At 45.6% G+C, this 18038-nt stretch overlaps 1 protein-coding gene across 1 annotated transcript in view; it reads right to left on the reverse strand.

The window, feature by feature from the left end:
* TMEM33 (transmembrane protein 33) overlaps positions 1-18038 on the reverse strand; it is a 51252-nt gene that overhangs the window by 22169 nt on the left and 11045 nt on the right. Inside the window, exons 2-3 of the mRNA XM_089654001.1 lie at positions 11001-11056; positions 9310-9404 (exon numbers count right to left, since the gene is read on the reverse strand). Coding sequence (XP_089510127.1) covers positions 9310-9404; positions 11001-11045 — 140 coding nt within the window. The 5' untranslated portion in view covers positions 11046-11056. The remainder of the gene's footprint in view (positions 1-9309; positions 9405-11000; positions 11057-18038) is intronic.

Below are 18038 nucleotides of genomic sequence, written 5' to 3' on the forward strand. Positions count from 1 at the left end.
GCCTCCATGCCTCACTGCATTTGTGCAGTAATTCAAACAAAAGAAGCCCCAAGTATTGAGTGCATACTATACTGTACCTGGATATACTTTTTCAGTAAGCCAACATTTCTGTATTAAAAATTAATTAATTTTTATTTTATTGTTCTTATGTAGTATTCTAATTTTCTGAGATATTGAATTTTGGGTTTTCACAGGCAGACACCTACTCCCCCAATGGCCAGGAAGTCATCTTGGTCACATATTACGCTCCCAACATACATTTTTCTTGCATCTCTTGCAGGTCATTTCCTGCCATAGTTTGGGGACCCTCATCTTTATGAGAGATTCTAAAGTTCAACGACTCCTCAGTGGACATGTAGTATGCCCCAGGGGCCTCCAACTCACACAACCAAGGAACAGATGCGTACGCGCTTGCACTCCCATGGCCTGGTAGATGTCTGGTGTGAACTCTACCCCCGGGACTTCATTTACAACTCCAACCCTCACAATAGCTTTTGCAGAATTGATCACATCCTCGTTCCCTTCCGCTTTTTATCCTCGGTCGATCAAATTTCAATCCATGCCTCGTCCTGGTCAGAACACAACCCAATAACCTCTCCCTCCTCTGCTCCCCTAGGCCCCCCTCACCATGACAACTCAACAACTCTCCTCACGACACAGGATTCCTGTCAGAAGATACACTCCAATATACAAACCTTCTTTACCGAAAATGTGAGCTCAGTCTCCTCAGCGATCTCCCTCTGGGAAGCCCATAAGGCTACCCTATGGGGCCATCTTATTCAAATAGCTTCAATGCGCAAATGTGAACGGGAGCGGAGGCTTCAGGACCTCACCGCCCAATTTTCTGTGGTGGAGGCGGCCCGGAAGTCTTCCCCTTCGGCCATGACCTGGAGGGCCAGCAATACTATTGCTGTGGAATTAGATCTTCTGGCCTCCGACCAAGTGGAGAAGGCCCTATGCTGGGCCAGACAAATATTATTCTTGTGCCAACAAACCAGGGGCCACATTGGCCTGGAAACTGAACTCTTTCAGCTGCGCTCTCTCACAAACACATTCGGCTGCGCACAGCCGGGGGTGACCTGTCTTCAGACCCCAAGAAAATTGTGGAGTCCTTTGCTGCTTTTCTCTCATCCATTTATAGCAAGCCAGCCCCTTTCTCTACCAACCTGGCTGATGTCTTTTTTCAAGACCTCAACCTCCCAGCCTCATCTGCGACTGCTTGCGACACATTAAACGTGACCATTACCGAACTGGAAGTGACACAGGCCATTAAATTCATTCGTCGCTCGAAAGCCCCAGGACCCAACGGCTTCTCTAGTCTGTACTATTGCAAGTTTTCTCAACTACTGGTTACCCATCTAACAGCCTATTTCAATGCCTTGCGTGAGGACAATAAACCCTCCCCAGATGCGCTCCAAGCACATATCACTATGATCCCAAAATCTCAACCCACGACCCCCAGGTCTTCCGTCCAATTTCCCTACTGAATGAGGACATGAAACGTCTGGGCAAGATCCTGAACACTCACATCAATAGGTATGTATGCCAAGTGATCCACAGAAACCAGGTAGGATTCGTTCCGGTTTGCCAGGCAGCGGACAATGTTCGGAAAGTGGTACACCTCAATTCTCTGATGAACCAACGTAATATCCCCAGGTTCCTCTTTTTGCTGGATATCTTCAAAGCATTCGACACCCTCTCTTGGGACGACCTACGATATGTGTTATACCGGGGGGGGGGGGGGGGAAGGGCTTTGGGGACTCTTTTTTGTCCTGTCTATCAGCTCTGTATTCTACCCCCGAGGCCTTGGTCCGCTAGGCAGGCTTCTCATCTGCCCCTTTCTCCATTGCCTGTGGAACCAGTCAGGGATACCCTCTCTCCCCGGCCCTTTTCATCTTGGCCCTGGAACCCTTGACGGTAGCTCTTCATGCAGACCCTAACATAACACCTATCCATCCAAGCAACAAACAATTACCCGCAGAAACTGTCACAACTTAAACCCTTCTTTTTTCCATTCTGCAACTGACCGTCTCTATCACAGAATCTCTCCCGTCCTGCCCTGACCTGGCCATTGCTGTCTACAACAGTTCGCTCTCATCCACACTAGACTCACTTGCTCCTCTAACTACAGGAAATATCAGACCCCGACCATTACAACCATGGCAGACTGACATCTTAAGCGACATAGTCGTGCACTGGAGCGATTGTGGCGTAAAACCAAATCACACCAAGCATTCACCCTGTATAACTCTGCTTTAACATACAATTCCTCCCTCCATGCTGGCAAACAAGCCTACTTTGTCACTCTTATTAATACCTTGTCATCCAGTCCTAGTCATCTCTTTTCTACTTTTATCTCTCTGCTTTCTCCACCTCCACCTAGTACCTCACTCACTGCTTACGACATTGCAAATCATTTTTCAAAAACAAGATTGATGCAATTCGTAGGGGCATTTCCACTGCACAGACATCTATTCCACTTAGCATAGCTTATACTAAACCTTCCTCAACACTTTCCTCTTTTGACCTTGCTACTACTGAAGAGGTCACTAAAATTCTCTCAGAACCCAGTCTCACCACATGCCCCCTGGATTCTGTCCCCTCACAACTACAACGGTCACCCTCTCTAATGGTGCCTTCCCCACCCCTCTAAAGCATGCACTCATCACTCCCATACTTAAAAAGCCCTTGCTGGACCCCACCAACCTAAACAACTTAAGACCCATATCCCTGCTCCTGTTTACCTCCAAACTCTTAGAACGCTTAGTGTACAATCGCCTGAGCTCCTGCCTCACTGACAACAACCTTCTTGACCCCTTAAAGTCTGGCTTTTGCTCAATACACTCCACTGAAACTGCCTTACTAAAACTCCCTAATGATTTACTAACTGCTTAAACCAATGGCCACTACTCTATACTCTTACTACTTGAACTCTCTGCAGCTTTTGACACTATTGACCATCCCGTCCTCCTAAAAAAACTCCACTCTCTTGGCCTCCGAGACTCTGCTCTCTCCTGGTTCTCCTCCTACCTATCGCACTGCTCCTAAAGCGTTACCCATCTCCTCTCCATTTCCTCTTTCTGTAGGGGTCCTTCAAGGTTCTGTCCTTGGACACCTTCTCTTCTCCATCTACACCTCCCTTAGTCACTTGATAAACTCCCATGGCTTTAAGTACCATCTCTATGCTGATGACACACAAATCTTTCTACTCCTCACCCCTTCAGTCTCCTCTCGCATTACTAACCTACTAAGTGACCTATTTGCATGGATGTCACTCCACTTCCTCAAACTCAATCTTTCGAAAACTGAGCTCATACTATTCCCTCCAGCCCGTGCCCCCTCCCCTGACTTCTCCATCAAGATCAATAATACAACCATCAGTCCCTCCCCTCATGCCAGGGTACTAGGTGTAATCCTATACTCCCATCTGTCCTTTCAGCCCCAAATCCAATCACTGTCCAAATCTTGTAGACTTCACCTCCGCAATATCTCCAAGATACGCCCGTTCTTAACCTCTGAAACTGCTAAGCAACTTATTCACTCCCTGGTTATCTCTCGCCTTGACTATTGTAATTCCCTCCTCATTGGCCTACCTAATCGCAGGCTATCCCCTCTTCAGTCTATCATGAATGCTGTTGCCAGACTCATCCACCTTACTAACTGTTCCATATCTGCCATCCCTCTCTGCCAATTCCTCCACTGGCTTCTCATTGCCCAATGAATAAAATTTAAAAAAATTAACAACATACAAAACCATTTTTAGCTCTACCCCAAATTACATCACCAATATTGTCTCCAAATATCACCCAAACCGTCCTCTCTGCTCCTTGCATGACCTCCTGCTCTCTAGTTCCCTTGTCTCCTCCTCCCATGCTCATCTCCAGGACTTCTCCAAAGCCTCCCCCCTCCTCTGGAACTCTCTACCCCAATCTATTCAACTATTGTCTACTCTGCCCACATTTAGGCAAACTCTGAAAACCTCTCTCCAGGGAAGCCTATCCTACCTTCAGCTAATAACGGAATCTTCTATTCCTCCTACCAGTCCCTTCCCCACAGTTATTACCTTTTTGTACCACCAGCCCCTCCCTCTTAGACTGTAAGCTCCAAGGAGCAGGGCCCTCCTAACCCTCTTGTATTGAACTGTATTGTCTCCCTTTTATATTGTAAAGCGATGAGCAAACTGTTGGCGCTATATAAATCCTGTATAATAATAATCACGGTGATTCCCTATGCAGGGACTTTCTACAAAGTCAATCTGTTTACAGATGATCCCCTCCTGACCCTATCACCACACTTCCTAATCTACACTCCTTACTCTCCCGATTCGCGGCCATCTCGGGCCTCCAATCTTCCTTTCCTTATCACTGCGCAACCTCTTCCCTAAACTACCTTGGCATTTTCCTAACCTCTTCCTACTCCTCCCTCTTTGCGGCCAATTATTATCCTCTTCTGTGCACTCTCTCCTCCCTCTTGAATTCTTCGCATTTCCCCTCTCTGTCATGGATAGGGTGGATCAACGAGATCAAGATGACTGTGCTCCCTAAACTCCTCTACTTTTTTCGGACCCTCTTAATCACAGTCCCAACCTTCTTCGTGCGACCCCTCCAAAATAAGGTCCTGGCCTTCATTTTGGCCCACAAACACCCCAGGGTGGCCCATACAGATTGAGAGTGGGTCTTGGGGTCCCGAATGTAGCCAAATACTATCTGGTGGCTCAAATCTCTGATGGTACTGGGTCCTGGCTCGCATTGCACATTCAAACCTGTTACGTGGTGATAGATGTTTTCGAGGCTGTAGCCTAAGTGGAGATGAGATCCATATATCGTGGTCCTGCCCTCGTCTGGTGGGCTTCTGGTCCCGGGTCTATGGCCTCCTCTCAACCCTAGTTCATACTTCCTTCCGCAGAGACCCTGACATGCACCACTTCTTTGCCCACTTCCTGATATTTTGACCCATCAGTAAAAACTGGCCACATACCTCTTCATAGCAGCAAAACGCGCCATCACTAGGGCTTGGAAGAAGCCCACTGTCAACTTTGCCAAAGTGAGGAACATCTTGACAACCCTCATGGTCCATAAGAAAATGTCAAGCATACTCCATGACTCCCACTTCAAATTTCTCAAAATATGGAACCTGTGGTGGTCTTACACACTCCCCACTCCACCCTCATCAAGTCTGGGTATCCCAGTCCACTAGGGGAAGCTCCTGCTCACAGGCACTTTTTCTCTCCTCCATCTGACTTGGTTTCTCTCTTCTTTCTCTCTACCTATTCTTTTCTCGCTGCTTCTTCTCCTTACCCCCTCCTCAATTTTATTAAGCCCTCTAATACACACTGATGCTCCAGGCGTCATCCGTTGCATGCTCTTACTCCTTCATGAAGAATTTTTTTGTGATGGGCTAGTTTGTTTGCTTATTTGTTTTAATCTCTTTTGTTTCTACAAGGGTCCCCTGCGAGGGACCCCATTGTTTTACTTGTATCTTGTCACTACTAAATAAAAACAGAATTTTGAGTTTTCACTAGCTGTAAGCCATAGTCATCAAAATTAAAAGAAAGAAATGCTTGAAATAGATCATTGAATTGAATTACTGGAGAAATTAACTTTTTGGTGATATTCTAATTTATTGAGATGCACCTGTATACATGATCGACCTCCTTCCGGATTTGTGGCCATACTATCACAGTCCCACTATAAGTCGCTGATCGCTACCATTACCAGTATGGCATCATAACTGCGGAATTTCCAGTATATATACCATTGTTTGTAGACACTATAACTTTCACACAAAGCAAATTAATATACACTACTTTTTTTTTTTTTTAACCAAGTAGCATGATACATGTTGGTCTAAATTTAAGAATAAATTATTTGTTGTTTTTTTTAATTGGATATGTTTAACAGACAGTATTAGGTTGGGTTTTTTTCCAAAATTTTCTTTCATTTATGTAACAGAAAATAAAAAAAAAAAACAGTGGTGATCAAATACCAACAATGAAAGCTCTATTTGTGTGAAAAAAATGATATAAAATTTCATTTGCATACAATGACGAGCAATTGCCAATTAAAGTAGTGCAGTGCTGGCCATGAAGGAGGTAAAACCTTCTGGAGGTCAAGTGGTTAATCATTATACAGTTCAGTTTTTGTTTGGCATAGTCCAAGATCACCACAGACTGGTTTCAGCTCCATGCAATCGCAATTTTACCTGCAAGGATTATGTTGTGGACCACCTGCCTCAAATGTTTAGAAGACTCAACCCCCTCAATATCTATTTTTTGAAAAAGAGGGCAATTTCAGGGGTTATAGGTATGTTCAGGTTACAGGTGGGTATGTTCACCCCTCCCGCATAATCAAGCAGATCAGGTTGAAAAGTCTAATCCAAAATCTAGTCACCTTAGGGCACTGCCACCAAAACTAAAACATAGTGCCTACCTGGCCACGTTGTTGGAAACCGCTTGCAGGGCCCACCCTGGCTACCCTGATGGGGACCATGTACCATCTAAGCAAAGTTTCACAGTCAAGATTCAACCAGGGTTGTATTAATGGATATTTTAGATTAATTATTAGCTATACCATGCCATTCTGAAAGATCTAACATCACAAGACAACGCTCCAATAGTTCCATAAAAGGAAATGTATGGGTTGTGTTCCTTAACCGCTTCCTGTCCGGCCCATGTCGATAAACGGCCGGACAGGAGCGCTGCCGATGCGAGTGGACGTTTCTAAATCTCCCCTCACATCCATTGCCTGTGCGAGCTCACTGGGAGTACGCTGCACTGCGATTGGTGCCCGCTGTGTCCAGAGGACACAGCGGAACACAGATCGCTGTATGGGAACTGTGTGTGAGGTCCCGATTCATGTGATCACCGATTGGCCAATCAGTGATCACATGAATAATAGTAAACAAGATGTCACTTCCTGACATTGCTCATTACTTGTGAAATCTGTGAATGATCACAGAGGTCACATGGTACTCACAACAGCCTTGTACCATGTTACAAGCTGTGACCAAAAACCGCTTGCACGGTATTTCTCACTGCCTGCAGCAATGCAGCCAGAGAGGAGAAATGATTGCTTTTACAGCCTTTATGGGTGTAAAAGCAATCAGTGTAAAAAAAGAAAATAAATGTTCATCACCCCCACTGCTAGGATGACAGTATGTTAAAAAAAAACAAATAATAATATAAACAAATAAAATAAAAATGTAAACATTTTTTTTGAAAAATTTTAATTTTTGGTTATAAACCAATTTGGGGGTTTTTTTTTTTTTTTTACTAAAAACGATAGATGAATACATTTTGGCCAAGATTTATGAAGAAAGATTATTTGCAAAATTTTATAAGAAAAACTTTTTGTTCAAAATTGTTGGACTTTTTCATTTATATAGAAAAAAAATTAAAATCCCAGTGGTGAATAAATACCACCAAAATAAAGTTTTATATGTCTGAAAAAAATGCTAAAAAATTCATATGGGTACAGTGCTGCATGACCGCACAATTGTCATTTAAAGTATGATAGCACTGAAAGCTCAACATTGGCCTGGGGGGAAAGTGTCTGGACTTTAAGTGGTTAATGGATTCTAAAGTATAGAAATATGGCCCTCTGTGAAATTTCTGGTTTTACAAGAAACTTCAAAGAGTGTTAGCGACAATAGGTGAGAGGCAGATTTCAACTTAGCTTTAAGATAAGAGATGATTTGGTCGTACATAAGCACTTTAGAAGGCAGTTACAGGATGTTTTTGTAGTACTCCAGACTTTGGATATCATTTCTGAACAGAAATTCACCAATCCTTAGGAGGACTTTATTTTTCCTCCATTTAAATAGGTGAGGTTGTAGTTCTGGAGGAAAGTCAGAATTTAACTGCTTCCCCGCCGTCCTATAGCAGTTATACTGCGCAAAATCACTATATATATATATATATATAATATATATATATATATATATATATATATATATATATATATACACACACATATACATATACATACATATACACACATAATTTTGCATTTCCAGGTAGGGGGCGCGCGAGCCCTACGCGCGCAGCCATCAGTCACTGGGGCCCGGCCGGTGATTCCCCGCCGGCGCACAGTGATTACCAAGGATCTCCGACGAGGAGGAGGGCTGCTTTGTTCACTAACAGTCCTCCTCCCTGTCGGCTCTGACACACTGAGCACATCCATCCAGAGCAGTGTGCTTACAGTGAAGCACACTGACACAGCCCCCTAGCAAAAACACTCCCAGCACACAGTTAACCCTTTGACTGCCTCTCATGTTAACCCCTTCCTGCCCAGTGCCATTAGTACAGTGTCAGTGCTTTTTTTTTTGCATTAATCACTGTATTGGTGTCACTGGGGTTGTCAGTGACACCAAGTCAGTGCCCTCCAGTGTCAGAATAACTGCCGCAGTCCCGTTATAAGTCGCTGCTCGCCACCACTAGTACAAAAAAAAAAATAATACATTCCCGTATATATACTGCCATTTGTAAATTCTACAACTTTCACGTAAACCAATTAATTTACACGTATTGGGATTTTTTTTTAGCAAAAACATGCAGCAGAATACATTTTGGCCTAAATTTACGACGAAATTTGATTTTTTAAATTTTTTACTGGACATGTTGAAATAGCAAAAAGTTAAAAATATAGTTTTTTTTCTCAAAATGGTCAGTTTTTTTATAACGCAAAAAATAAAAAAAACCACATGCGATCAAATACCACTGAAAGAAAGCTCAATTTGTGGGGAAAAAAAGGACGTAAATTTCATTTTGGTTCAGCGTTGCATGACCGCGCAATTGTCAGTTAAGGTAACGCAGCACAGTAACGCATAAAATGGCCTGGTCAGGAAGGGGGGTAAATCCTCAGGAGGGAAAGTGGTTAATAAGGGAGCAAGAAGGACATGGAAGACAGGAAGTTGTTTTCTAGCCCTCTGCCTCTCCCAAACAACGAACTTGTAAGATAGAGTAGGACATATAATGGGTAGGTGCAATTTGCTCAGGATCCACATCAGGGCTCTAATAGAGCCCTGTTGGGCCTGATTGTGCTTCCACGTCAACCCATTGAGGGTTAGGTTCTATCATGCTAGCTTATGCTAATGGAGCTATTTGCACCACTTGGTTAAAAATCAAATGATTAGGGAGCCCCAATCTCCCTCAATGTTTAGACGCCTGCCTTTAGTGTCAGTCTGTTGATTCTTGTTTTTTTATCTCCCCATATAAAGCAAAGGGATTTAAGCCTATTATAAACTCTAGTTCTAGATTCTAGCCCTGTTTAATTGTAAGCATTATACCGGGACCAAAAGGTGATTGCTTACCCTAAAAGAGGAAGAATAAATAATGCTGAACAGTATACCGTGAACCATCGAGAAAGCCACATTGCAGTGTCAAGTTTATTTGCCAGCATAAATTGCTACAGGAAAAAAAAAAAAAAGACAGAAAACACAATTAGTACACTTTGTATGAAAACAGTACAAATATTACACTCTCATCAATCTCCTAGATTGTAAGCTCCAAGGAGCAGGGCCCTCGAACCCCTCGTGTATCGCATTTTATTGTTTTTGAACTGTCTCATGTATTGTCTCCCATTGTAATGTACAGCGCTGAGTGAACTGTTGGCGCTATATAAATACTGTATAATAATAATAATAATTACACAGTTATTAGTGACAGCATCTGTTTGGCACCCAATAATGGCACTAACTATCTCTTGACAACAGTTTTTATCATGCAGCTGATAGAATTGAAATTCTTCCACGGATATACCAATCCATAACAAACATGACTATGAAATGTTGAGACCTTCCTAAGAAATGGTTCAGGTTATAAACCACTGTTTGGAATTTATCTGCAGACTTCAAAGGCTAAATGCGTCTGCAAATAATACTGGGAAACATCCAATATGCAGGAATTCCAATCCATGAATGAAATTCGTACCAAAATGGGAAACACTGATTTACAATTTATGTAAATCTTAAAGTGTTACTAATCCCACAACAGTAAAATCAGTGTGTATATGCAGTAAAGCATGTTTGTTATACTCACTGTGGAACCTGAGGGGTTAATCCTCTGTATTGTGTAAAAAGGCTGTTTGTTCCTGTCTTTTCTGATCCTCCCCTTCTTCCAGTGTCCCCCTCTTATCTCCTGATAGGATCGTGTGGAGTCACTCTACACATGCTCTGTTTGGTGTGTATTGCTAGAGAGGCTTTTTTTTTCCTTGGGAGAGTGCATGTGATCAGCACAGGGCCAATCGGCACTGTCCAGACAGAGGTCAGGGGTTCTGTATCCTTCTAGAGCAGAATGAAAACTCTTACAAGCTTTAAGCAGTGCTCGGATGGACACTGAGAAGTCAAAAGACTGCTCTAACTGCTGATGAGAAAAGGTATTAAGCAGGGTATATTTACTAAAATAATTCCATTTCTGTGTACTGTGGGAAACCAGACAGTGAATACAGGGTCCTGGGTTTAAGAACACTTTTATAATATTCTAGATTGTAAGCTCCAGCGATCAAGGTCCTCTGTTTCCTCTTGTACCAAATTGTATTGTAACTGTAAAGTCTATCTTCATTTTGTAAAGCGCTGTGCTAACTGTTGGCGCTATATAAATCCTGTATAATAATAATAACCAACTTCTTTCTTTGCTCTTTTGGTGTTTTTAAATACACCATTGAAAGTGTTTTCATATATCTGTTAAATAAATGCAAAAAAAATACCTGCTGATCCTACCAGAAACCCAGTGAACTCATCTATTCCTGTGGTCTCCTGAACTATAGAACACTTTTCTGTTATGGAGATTGGGAGGTGTTCTGAAGCCCTTAGGACAATTCCTGTCCTAAGGCGATAGGTGCCCCTTCATAGATACAGTATAGCAAGTGAGAGTTGTCACCCTAGGACAAGTGTGTTACCGGAAGGATCACAAGAGAAAAAAAGGAAAAAAAGCCTATAAAAAAAAAAAGACTAATGCAGCCACCACATCTAAGGATTGGCAATCTGCAAAATACACTACTTACCACTGCCCCTCCTTGGGGAGGACTGTTAGGAACCGAGTCAGCCATGGTTGCAATATCTGGGAAAACACAAGGAGCAAAATGTAAACATGCACTCTACCGCAAAGCAGAAATCATGGGTCACTGCAAAAAGTAAACACAATGTTCATTATTTTAACCGCTTAAGGACCGCCCTATAAAAGACAATCAAATGGAGCCCCCAGGATGCCTGGACTACATAGGGAGCAGTGGCAAGATAGTTTGGGACTTGGTGTCATCCTTTTTCCATATGGGGTACCACCTATACGTGGACAACTTTTATTCAAGCGTGCCACTATTTAGATATTTGTACGATCTTGGAATTGGCGCATGTGGCACCGTACGACCTAATGTGTGCCCACCATTAGAAGTGGGTGGATGCAGGGCAGTATATTTTAATGATGGGTATACCACACACTTTTTCTGGCAGAAATTTATTTTCTTTTTTTCCATTCAGCCTACAGGCTGCTAAAAAAAAAACAAAAAAAACCATAGCATATATAGCCAACCAAAACCAGCGACATACTGGTACATCACTGGACTTTGAATGGTCATACCAGGATTGATGCCCACAGCTGCAGGCATCATCCTGGTATTGTTTTTTTTCAGCCGACGATTGGCTTTCATGTAAAAGCAATCCTAGTGGCTAATTAGCTGCAGGATTGCTTTTACAAGCAGCGGGAGACGATGCTCTCCCTTCCCCGCTGCCTTCCATGGCCTTCTCGGGCAGTCCCGTGCCATCGGGGGAACCTGAGAATGCAGGCGGTTTCTGCCAGCTGACCATAGAGCTGATTGGAGAATGGAATAGTGCCAATCATTTTTATAGTCTAAGAAATCGGAAGCTACAAGCATTTCATCACTTGAGTTTCGCAGGATATAAACAGCGCCATTTGTAAATTGGGAAAGCATCTTATCACACTGATCTTGGTGAGATTAGATAATGTTAGGACAGAGGAGTGAGAGACCCCAGATTTCTCTAAAAAAAGAATATATGACTGTCACGGTGTGCCTTCACCCTCCCCACTCCTCCCCCCTTGCCGTGTCCTCATCCTGCACACAGCCTCTGAAGCCAGGCTGTGCAGGATGGGGGGAGGGGACCCCTGCGGTGAGGATCACAGCTCGTCCGGCATTCTAGGCGGAGTAGCTGTGACCCCCTGCCAGGGGACCCCAACGGCAGACCGCCGAGATTTCCCTGCATGGACACAGCTTGGGCACAGGGGGCTTCCCGCGCTCTGTGCCCACCAGTGGCAAAGGCCGCACTCACGAGAAGAGCGGCCAGAGTCAAGGGGGCAACCCGGAAGCGTCCTGGGCGGTTTAAAAGGCCGGCGCGGGAGCTGGCCGGTCTCTTCCTCCTGCGCTGTCTGGCAGCTCTCTCTTGGCCTGCCACCACCGCTGTCGTGGGAGGTCCGGGTGGGGACCGGGCCTCCGCAGCCATCCCAGCTGAGCACTCTGCAGGAGCCTCCCTCCTCAAAAGGTCAGATCCCACAGCCAGGACTCCCGCTGCTGTCCCTGGAAAAGCTGGCCACTGTAAGGGCCCCTGCCTGCTAATCGCTGCTGTCCCTGAAAAACTGGCCGCTGTCCATTGGTGAGGGTCCCTGGGAAGCCACCCTGTCTGCTAACCGCTTTGTCCCTGGAAGCTGCCTCCTGCGGAGCGTCTGCACGTCGCCTACTCCCCTGGAAGCCGCCTGCTGCTGTGCATCTGCAAGACGCCTATCGTGAGTGTCCCTAGTAAACGGTGTGGGAGCTGTGTTAAGACGAGACTCCACAGCCAAGGTCCCACTGAGTCCCCGTGTGCCTGATGTTGTCCCTAGTAAGCTTTGTGGGAGCTGTGTTGAGACGAGACTCCACAGCCAAGGTCCCAGTGAGTCCGCTTACCGTGGGTGTCCCTACAGGCCGCATGTCTCGGAGTGCCATGAACTGTCCTGATTGAGTGTCTTTCATAGTTCAATAAAGCTTTGTGTGTTCTGTCCTGCCTACGCTTCCGTTACAATGACAATGCCCATTGAAGTTATAGGGGATATTTGCATTCCCTTTGATAGCATTAAAAGTGATCAAATAGAAAAAAAAAAAAAAAATGAAAAAAGGATAGTATAAAAATAATAAAAAAAATTAAAAACTAAAAAACTAAAAACACCGTCACCCCCCACCCCCCTTTGGGTGTCCACACTAAAGGGAGGACAACTCCGCAGAAGTGGGAGCAGGTAGCTGTCAAATTCAGGTACCCTGCTCCCCCTCCCCCCCCCCCCCCCCAAATGTCCGCAGTCTCTTGGTCATCCCCTGCACGGTGTCCGCAGTCTCTTGGTCATTCCCTGCACGGTGTCCGCAGTCTCTTGGTCATCCCCTGCACGGTGTCCGCAGTCTCTTGGTCATCCCCTGCACGGTGTCCGCAGTCTCTTGGTCATCCCCTGCACGGTGTCCGCAGTCTCTTGGTCATCCCCTGCACGGTGTCCGCAGTCTCTTGGTCATCCCCTGCACGGTGTCCGCAGTCTCTTGGTCATCCCCTGCACGGTGTCCGCAGTCTCTTGGTCATCCCCTGCACGGTGTCCGCAGTCTCTTGGTCATCCCCTGCACGGTGTCCGCAGTCTCTTGGTCATCCCCTGCACGGTGTCCGCAGTCTCTTGGTCATCCCCTGCACGGTGTCCGCAGTCTCTTGGTCATCCCCTGCACTGTGTCCGCAGTCTCTTGGTCATCCCCTGCACTGTGTCCGCAGTCTCTTGGTCATCCCCTGCACTGTGTCCGCAGTCTCTTGGTCATCCCCTGCACTGTGTCCGCAGTCTCTTGGTCATCCCCTGCACTGTGTCCGCAGTCTCTTGGTCATCCCCTGCACTGTGTCCGCAGTCTCTTGGTCATCCCCTGCACTGTGTCCGCAGTCTCTTGGTCATCCCCTGCACTGTGTCCGCAGTCTCTTGGTCATCCCCTGCACTGTGTCCGCAGTCTCTTGGTCATCCCCTGCACTGTGTCCGCAGTCTCTTGGTCATCCCCTGCACTGTGTCCGCAGTCTCTTGGTCATCCCCTGCACTGTGTCCGCAGTCTCTTGGTCATCCCCTGCACTGTGTCCGCAGTCTCTTGGTCATCCCCTGCACTGTGTCCGCAGTCTCTTGGTCATCCCCTGCACTGTGTCCGCAGTCTCTTGGTCATCCCCTGCACTGTGTCCGCAGTCTCTTGGTCATCCCCTGCACTGTGTCCGCAGTCTCTTGGTCATCCCCTGCACTGTGTCCGCAGTCTCTTGGTCATCCCCTGCACTGTGTCCGCAGTCTCTTGGTCATCCCCTGCACTGTGTCCGCAGTCTCTTGGTCATCCCGTGCACTGTGTCCGCAGTCTCTTGGTCATCCCCTGCACTGTGTCCGCAGTCTCTTGGTCATCCCCTGCACTGTGTCCGCAGTCTCTTGGTCATCCCCTGCACTGTGTCCGCAGTCTCTTGGTCATCCCCTGCACTGTGTCCGCAGTCTCTTGGTCATCCCCTGCACTGTGTCCGCAGTCTCTGGTCATCTCCTGCACTGTGTCCGCAGTCTCTGGTCATCTCCTGTACTGTGTCCGCACTCTCTTGGTCATCCCCTGCACTGTGTCCGCAGTCTCTTGATCATCCCCTGCACTGTGTCCGCAGTCTCTTGGTCATCCTCTGCACTGTGTCCGCAGTCTCTTGGTCATCCCCTGCACTGTGTCCGCAGTCTCTTGGTCATCCCCTGCACTGTGTCCGCAGTCTCTGGTCATCTCCTGTACTGTGTCCGCAGTCTCTGGTCATCTCCTGTACTGTGTCCGCAGTCTCTGGTCATCTCCTGTACTGTGTCCGCAGTCTCTGGTCATCTCCTGTACTGTGTCCGCAGTCTCTGGTCATCTCCTGTACTGTGTCCGCAGTCTCTGGTCATCTCCTGTACTGTGTCCGCAGTCTCTGGTCATCTCCTGTACTGTGTCCGCAGTCTCTGGTCATCTCCTGTACTGTGTCCGCAGTCTCTGGTCATCTCCTGTACTGTGTCCGCAGTCTCTGGTCATCTCCTGTACTGTGTCCGCAGTCTCTGGTCATCTCCTGTACTGTGTCCGCAGTCTCTGGTCATCTCCTGTACTGTGTCCGCAGTCTCTGGTCATCTCCTGTACTGTGTCCGCAGTCCATTGGTTCAGAATATTTTTTTTCTTGTTTTCCGACTCTAAAACCTAGGTGCGTCTTATGGAGCGCAAAATACGATAATTTCAAATTATGTGTGTGGTTTTCGTTTGGGAATTATATTCATTCTGAAATTGAATGTTAAAAGCAAGTGAAATGTGCAAAGAATATTTGTACGAATGTTCATACGAATATCCTCGTTCGAAAGCCCGACTCACTTTCTGGCTCAGGACAAGGTAGACAGGAATACAAATGCTTTGACATAGATTCATAGTGTTAGATACGACTGAATGGATATCACAGAAACATTGATGTAGCGCATTTTCTCCAGAGAGCCTGTTTTCTAGGGATCCACGTTTTTACCAACATTCTGACACAGGCCATAATACTACCCTGATCAGATTACAAATATGCTTCATCGTATCATGTCATCTGTTATGGTTCACTGACCTGTGAACTATGTATCTTTTGGTTTATGACATCTTTTCCTTCATGACACATCTTTTATACACACTAAGTCTAGCTCAGTCTTATGGCTCCTTCACACCAGCCTCAGTTGGGCTGCATTAGATACAGTGGTGTTGAAAGATTTGAAAAAACTACTTCAGGGACTAAATTGGGGTTTCAATCTACTTGTTCGTCATGACATTCTACTTGTCTGGATAAAAAAAAAAAAAAACTAGCAGGGAGGAGAGAGACCTTGCAGTGTAATGATTGTGTGCTCCTCAGGAAAGGGAAATGTTATGCTTATCCTTTATCCCCTTCGCTGCCAGAGCCGTTTTTGCGCTTTATTGCACAAGTTTAACCACTTGCCTACAGGGCACTTACACCCCCTTCCTGCCCAGGCCAATTTCCAGTTTTCAGCGCTGTCACACTTTGAATGACAGTTGCGCGGTCATGCAACACTGTATCCATATGAAATTTTTATCATTTATTGAGACAGATAGAGTTTTCTTTTGGTGGTATTTAATCACCTCTGGGATTTTAATTTTTTCTTAAACCAAAAACCACAGAAAATTTTGAAAAAAAAAAAAAGTTTTTTCTTAGTTTTTGTTATACAATTTTGTAAATAAGTGATTTTTCTCCTTCACTGATGTGCGCTAATGAGGCGGCAGTGATGGGCACTGGTAGGTTGCACTGATGGGCACTGAAAGGCAGCACTGTTACATGGACACTGATATGTGACATTGAAAGGCAGCTCAGATGGGCACTGATATGTGGCATTGATGTGCACTGGTAGGCACTGATATGTGGCATTGATGTGGCACTGACTGCTGGCACTGATGGACACTGACAGGTGGCACTTGTGGGGCCACACTGATCATCAGTGCCCTGATGATCAGTGTACATGTCCCCTCCACGGAAAGCAGATTACCGGGTCTCCTCTCCTCTCGAGCTGTCAGCATGACAGCTCGAGAGGAGAGAAATGCCGATAACCAGCATTTCCGTGTTTACATGTGATCAGCTGTGATTGGACACAGCTGATCGCATGACCGAACCGACATCTTTGGCTCTTTCCGTGATCCGCTGTGTCCTAGGGACACAGCGCATCGGCGATCGCCGCGCTGCACGCTCCCTGATGTCCTATCAGAAGGAGAGAACCATTTTGCGCCCGTCATTGTACTATATGGCAGGCGGAAGGTGGTTAAAAAATCATTTTATGGCTGAAGTTTACACAACCCCCCAACCCCCCCCCCCCCCCCAACATTATATATTTTCTGAAAGCAGACAACAGATATCCAACACGTCAAACCTTAAATTTGCGCTCGCTCGTGAAATGGCAACAAACTTCAGCACCCTATATTTTCTACAGGTGACACTTTTAAAGCCTCTTATAGGTCATCAGTATAGTGTTACGTAGGATGTCTGGTGCTAGAATTATTGCTCTCACCCTGGCATGTGCGGCGAAATTCAACATGTGTATCGCAATCAACGACCCTGGATGTCTCCCCTGTGCTCCACTGAATGTAATGCATTGCACATCGCACTGCATTACATTCTTTCACGGCCTTGATATCCGGGAAATCTTTCAACGGGGACCCAGGAGTGACATCATAAGTCACTTCTGGGTCAGGACAAGGACGACAGGGGAGCGGGCGTGTCCGCTCTCCTCCCTCCTGTGGCAGACGCGATGTCAGACCCCCAGCCCTTCTCACCAACTCGTGACCGAAGGACTAGCCAATCTAAAACCTCGCTATCACGTGCGTAACAATACCATGTTAAGCTGCACCCTGCACAAAGATTTTCCAGCTAATGGACCACAATCTATGTACCGCAGCCTGAGAGCGATTGTTACTGGGTTAGGTTAATTACATAATTAACCCTTCACACTGCCACCACCGCCTTTTTGTACTGAGGAGGAAACTCTCCAATCTTAGCAGTAACACTATGATGTTTGAATAATCATCTGTATACACACTGTCACCGCAGGCAGATGTATATAGAGGTTTAAAACACACAGTAGCATTCTTCAGAGACAGGGATTCTTAGTTTGCACTAAAGAGCTTTAGAAACAGTTCAACACTTTTCAGAAAATAAGATTTATTACTAAAAAGGTCAAAATGGTGCAATAAAAGTATTTACAGGAAAATATGTAGCATATATATATATATATATATATATATACACACACATACACACACATATATACATACACACACACACACATACGTACATATATACACACACACATACACATACATATACATATGTACACAGAGAGCAATACCACAACAGAGAGATAACAGAAAGAAGTTTAGAGAGGTAGGATACTTGCCGTCAGCCTTGGTTTAAGCAGCTTCAAGGGTCCTGAGCAAAAGGGTGCCTTTTCTCCAAAAGTTGGTTCCTGATGTTAAAAGGCAGATCTCTTCAACTTACTGCTCCAAGCATAACAGCCTTTTTCTAGGAACCCAGCAGGGTGTCTC

This window comes from Staurois parvus, unplaced genomic scaffold, assembly GCF_062004578.1.
Source record: "Staurois parvus isolate SC_StPar_1 unplaced genomic scaffold, SC_StPar_1.0 ptg000734l, whole genome shotgun sequence".
NCBI lineage: Eukaryota > Metazoa > Chordata > Amphibia > Anura > Ranidae > Staurois > Staurois parvus.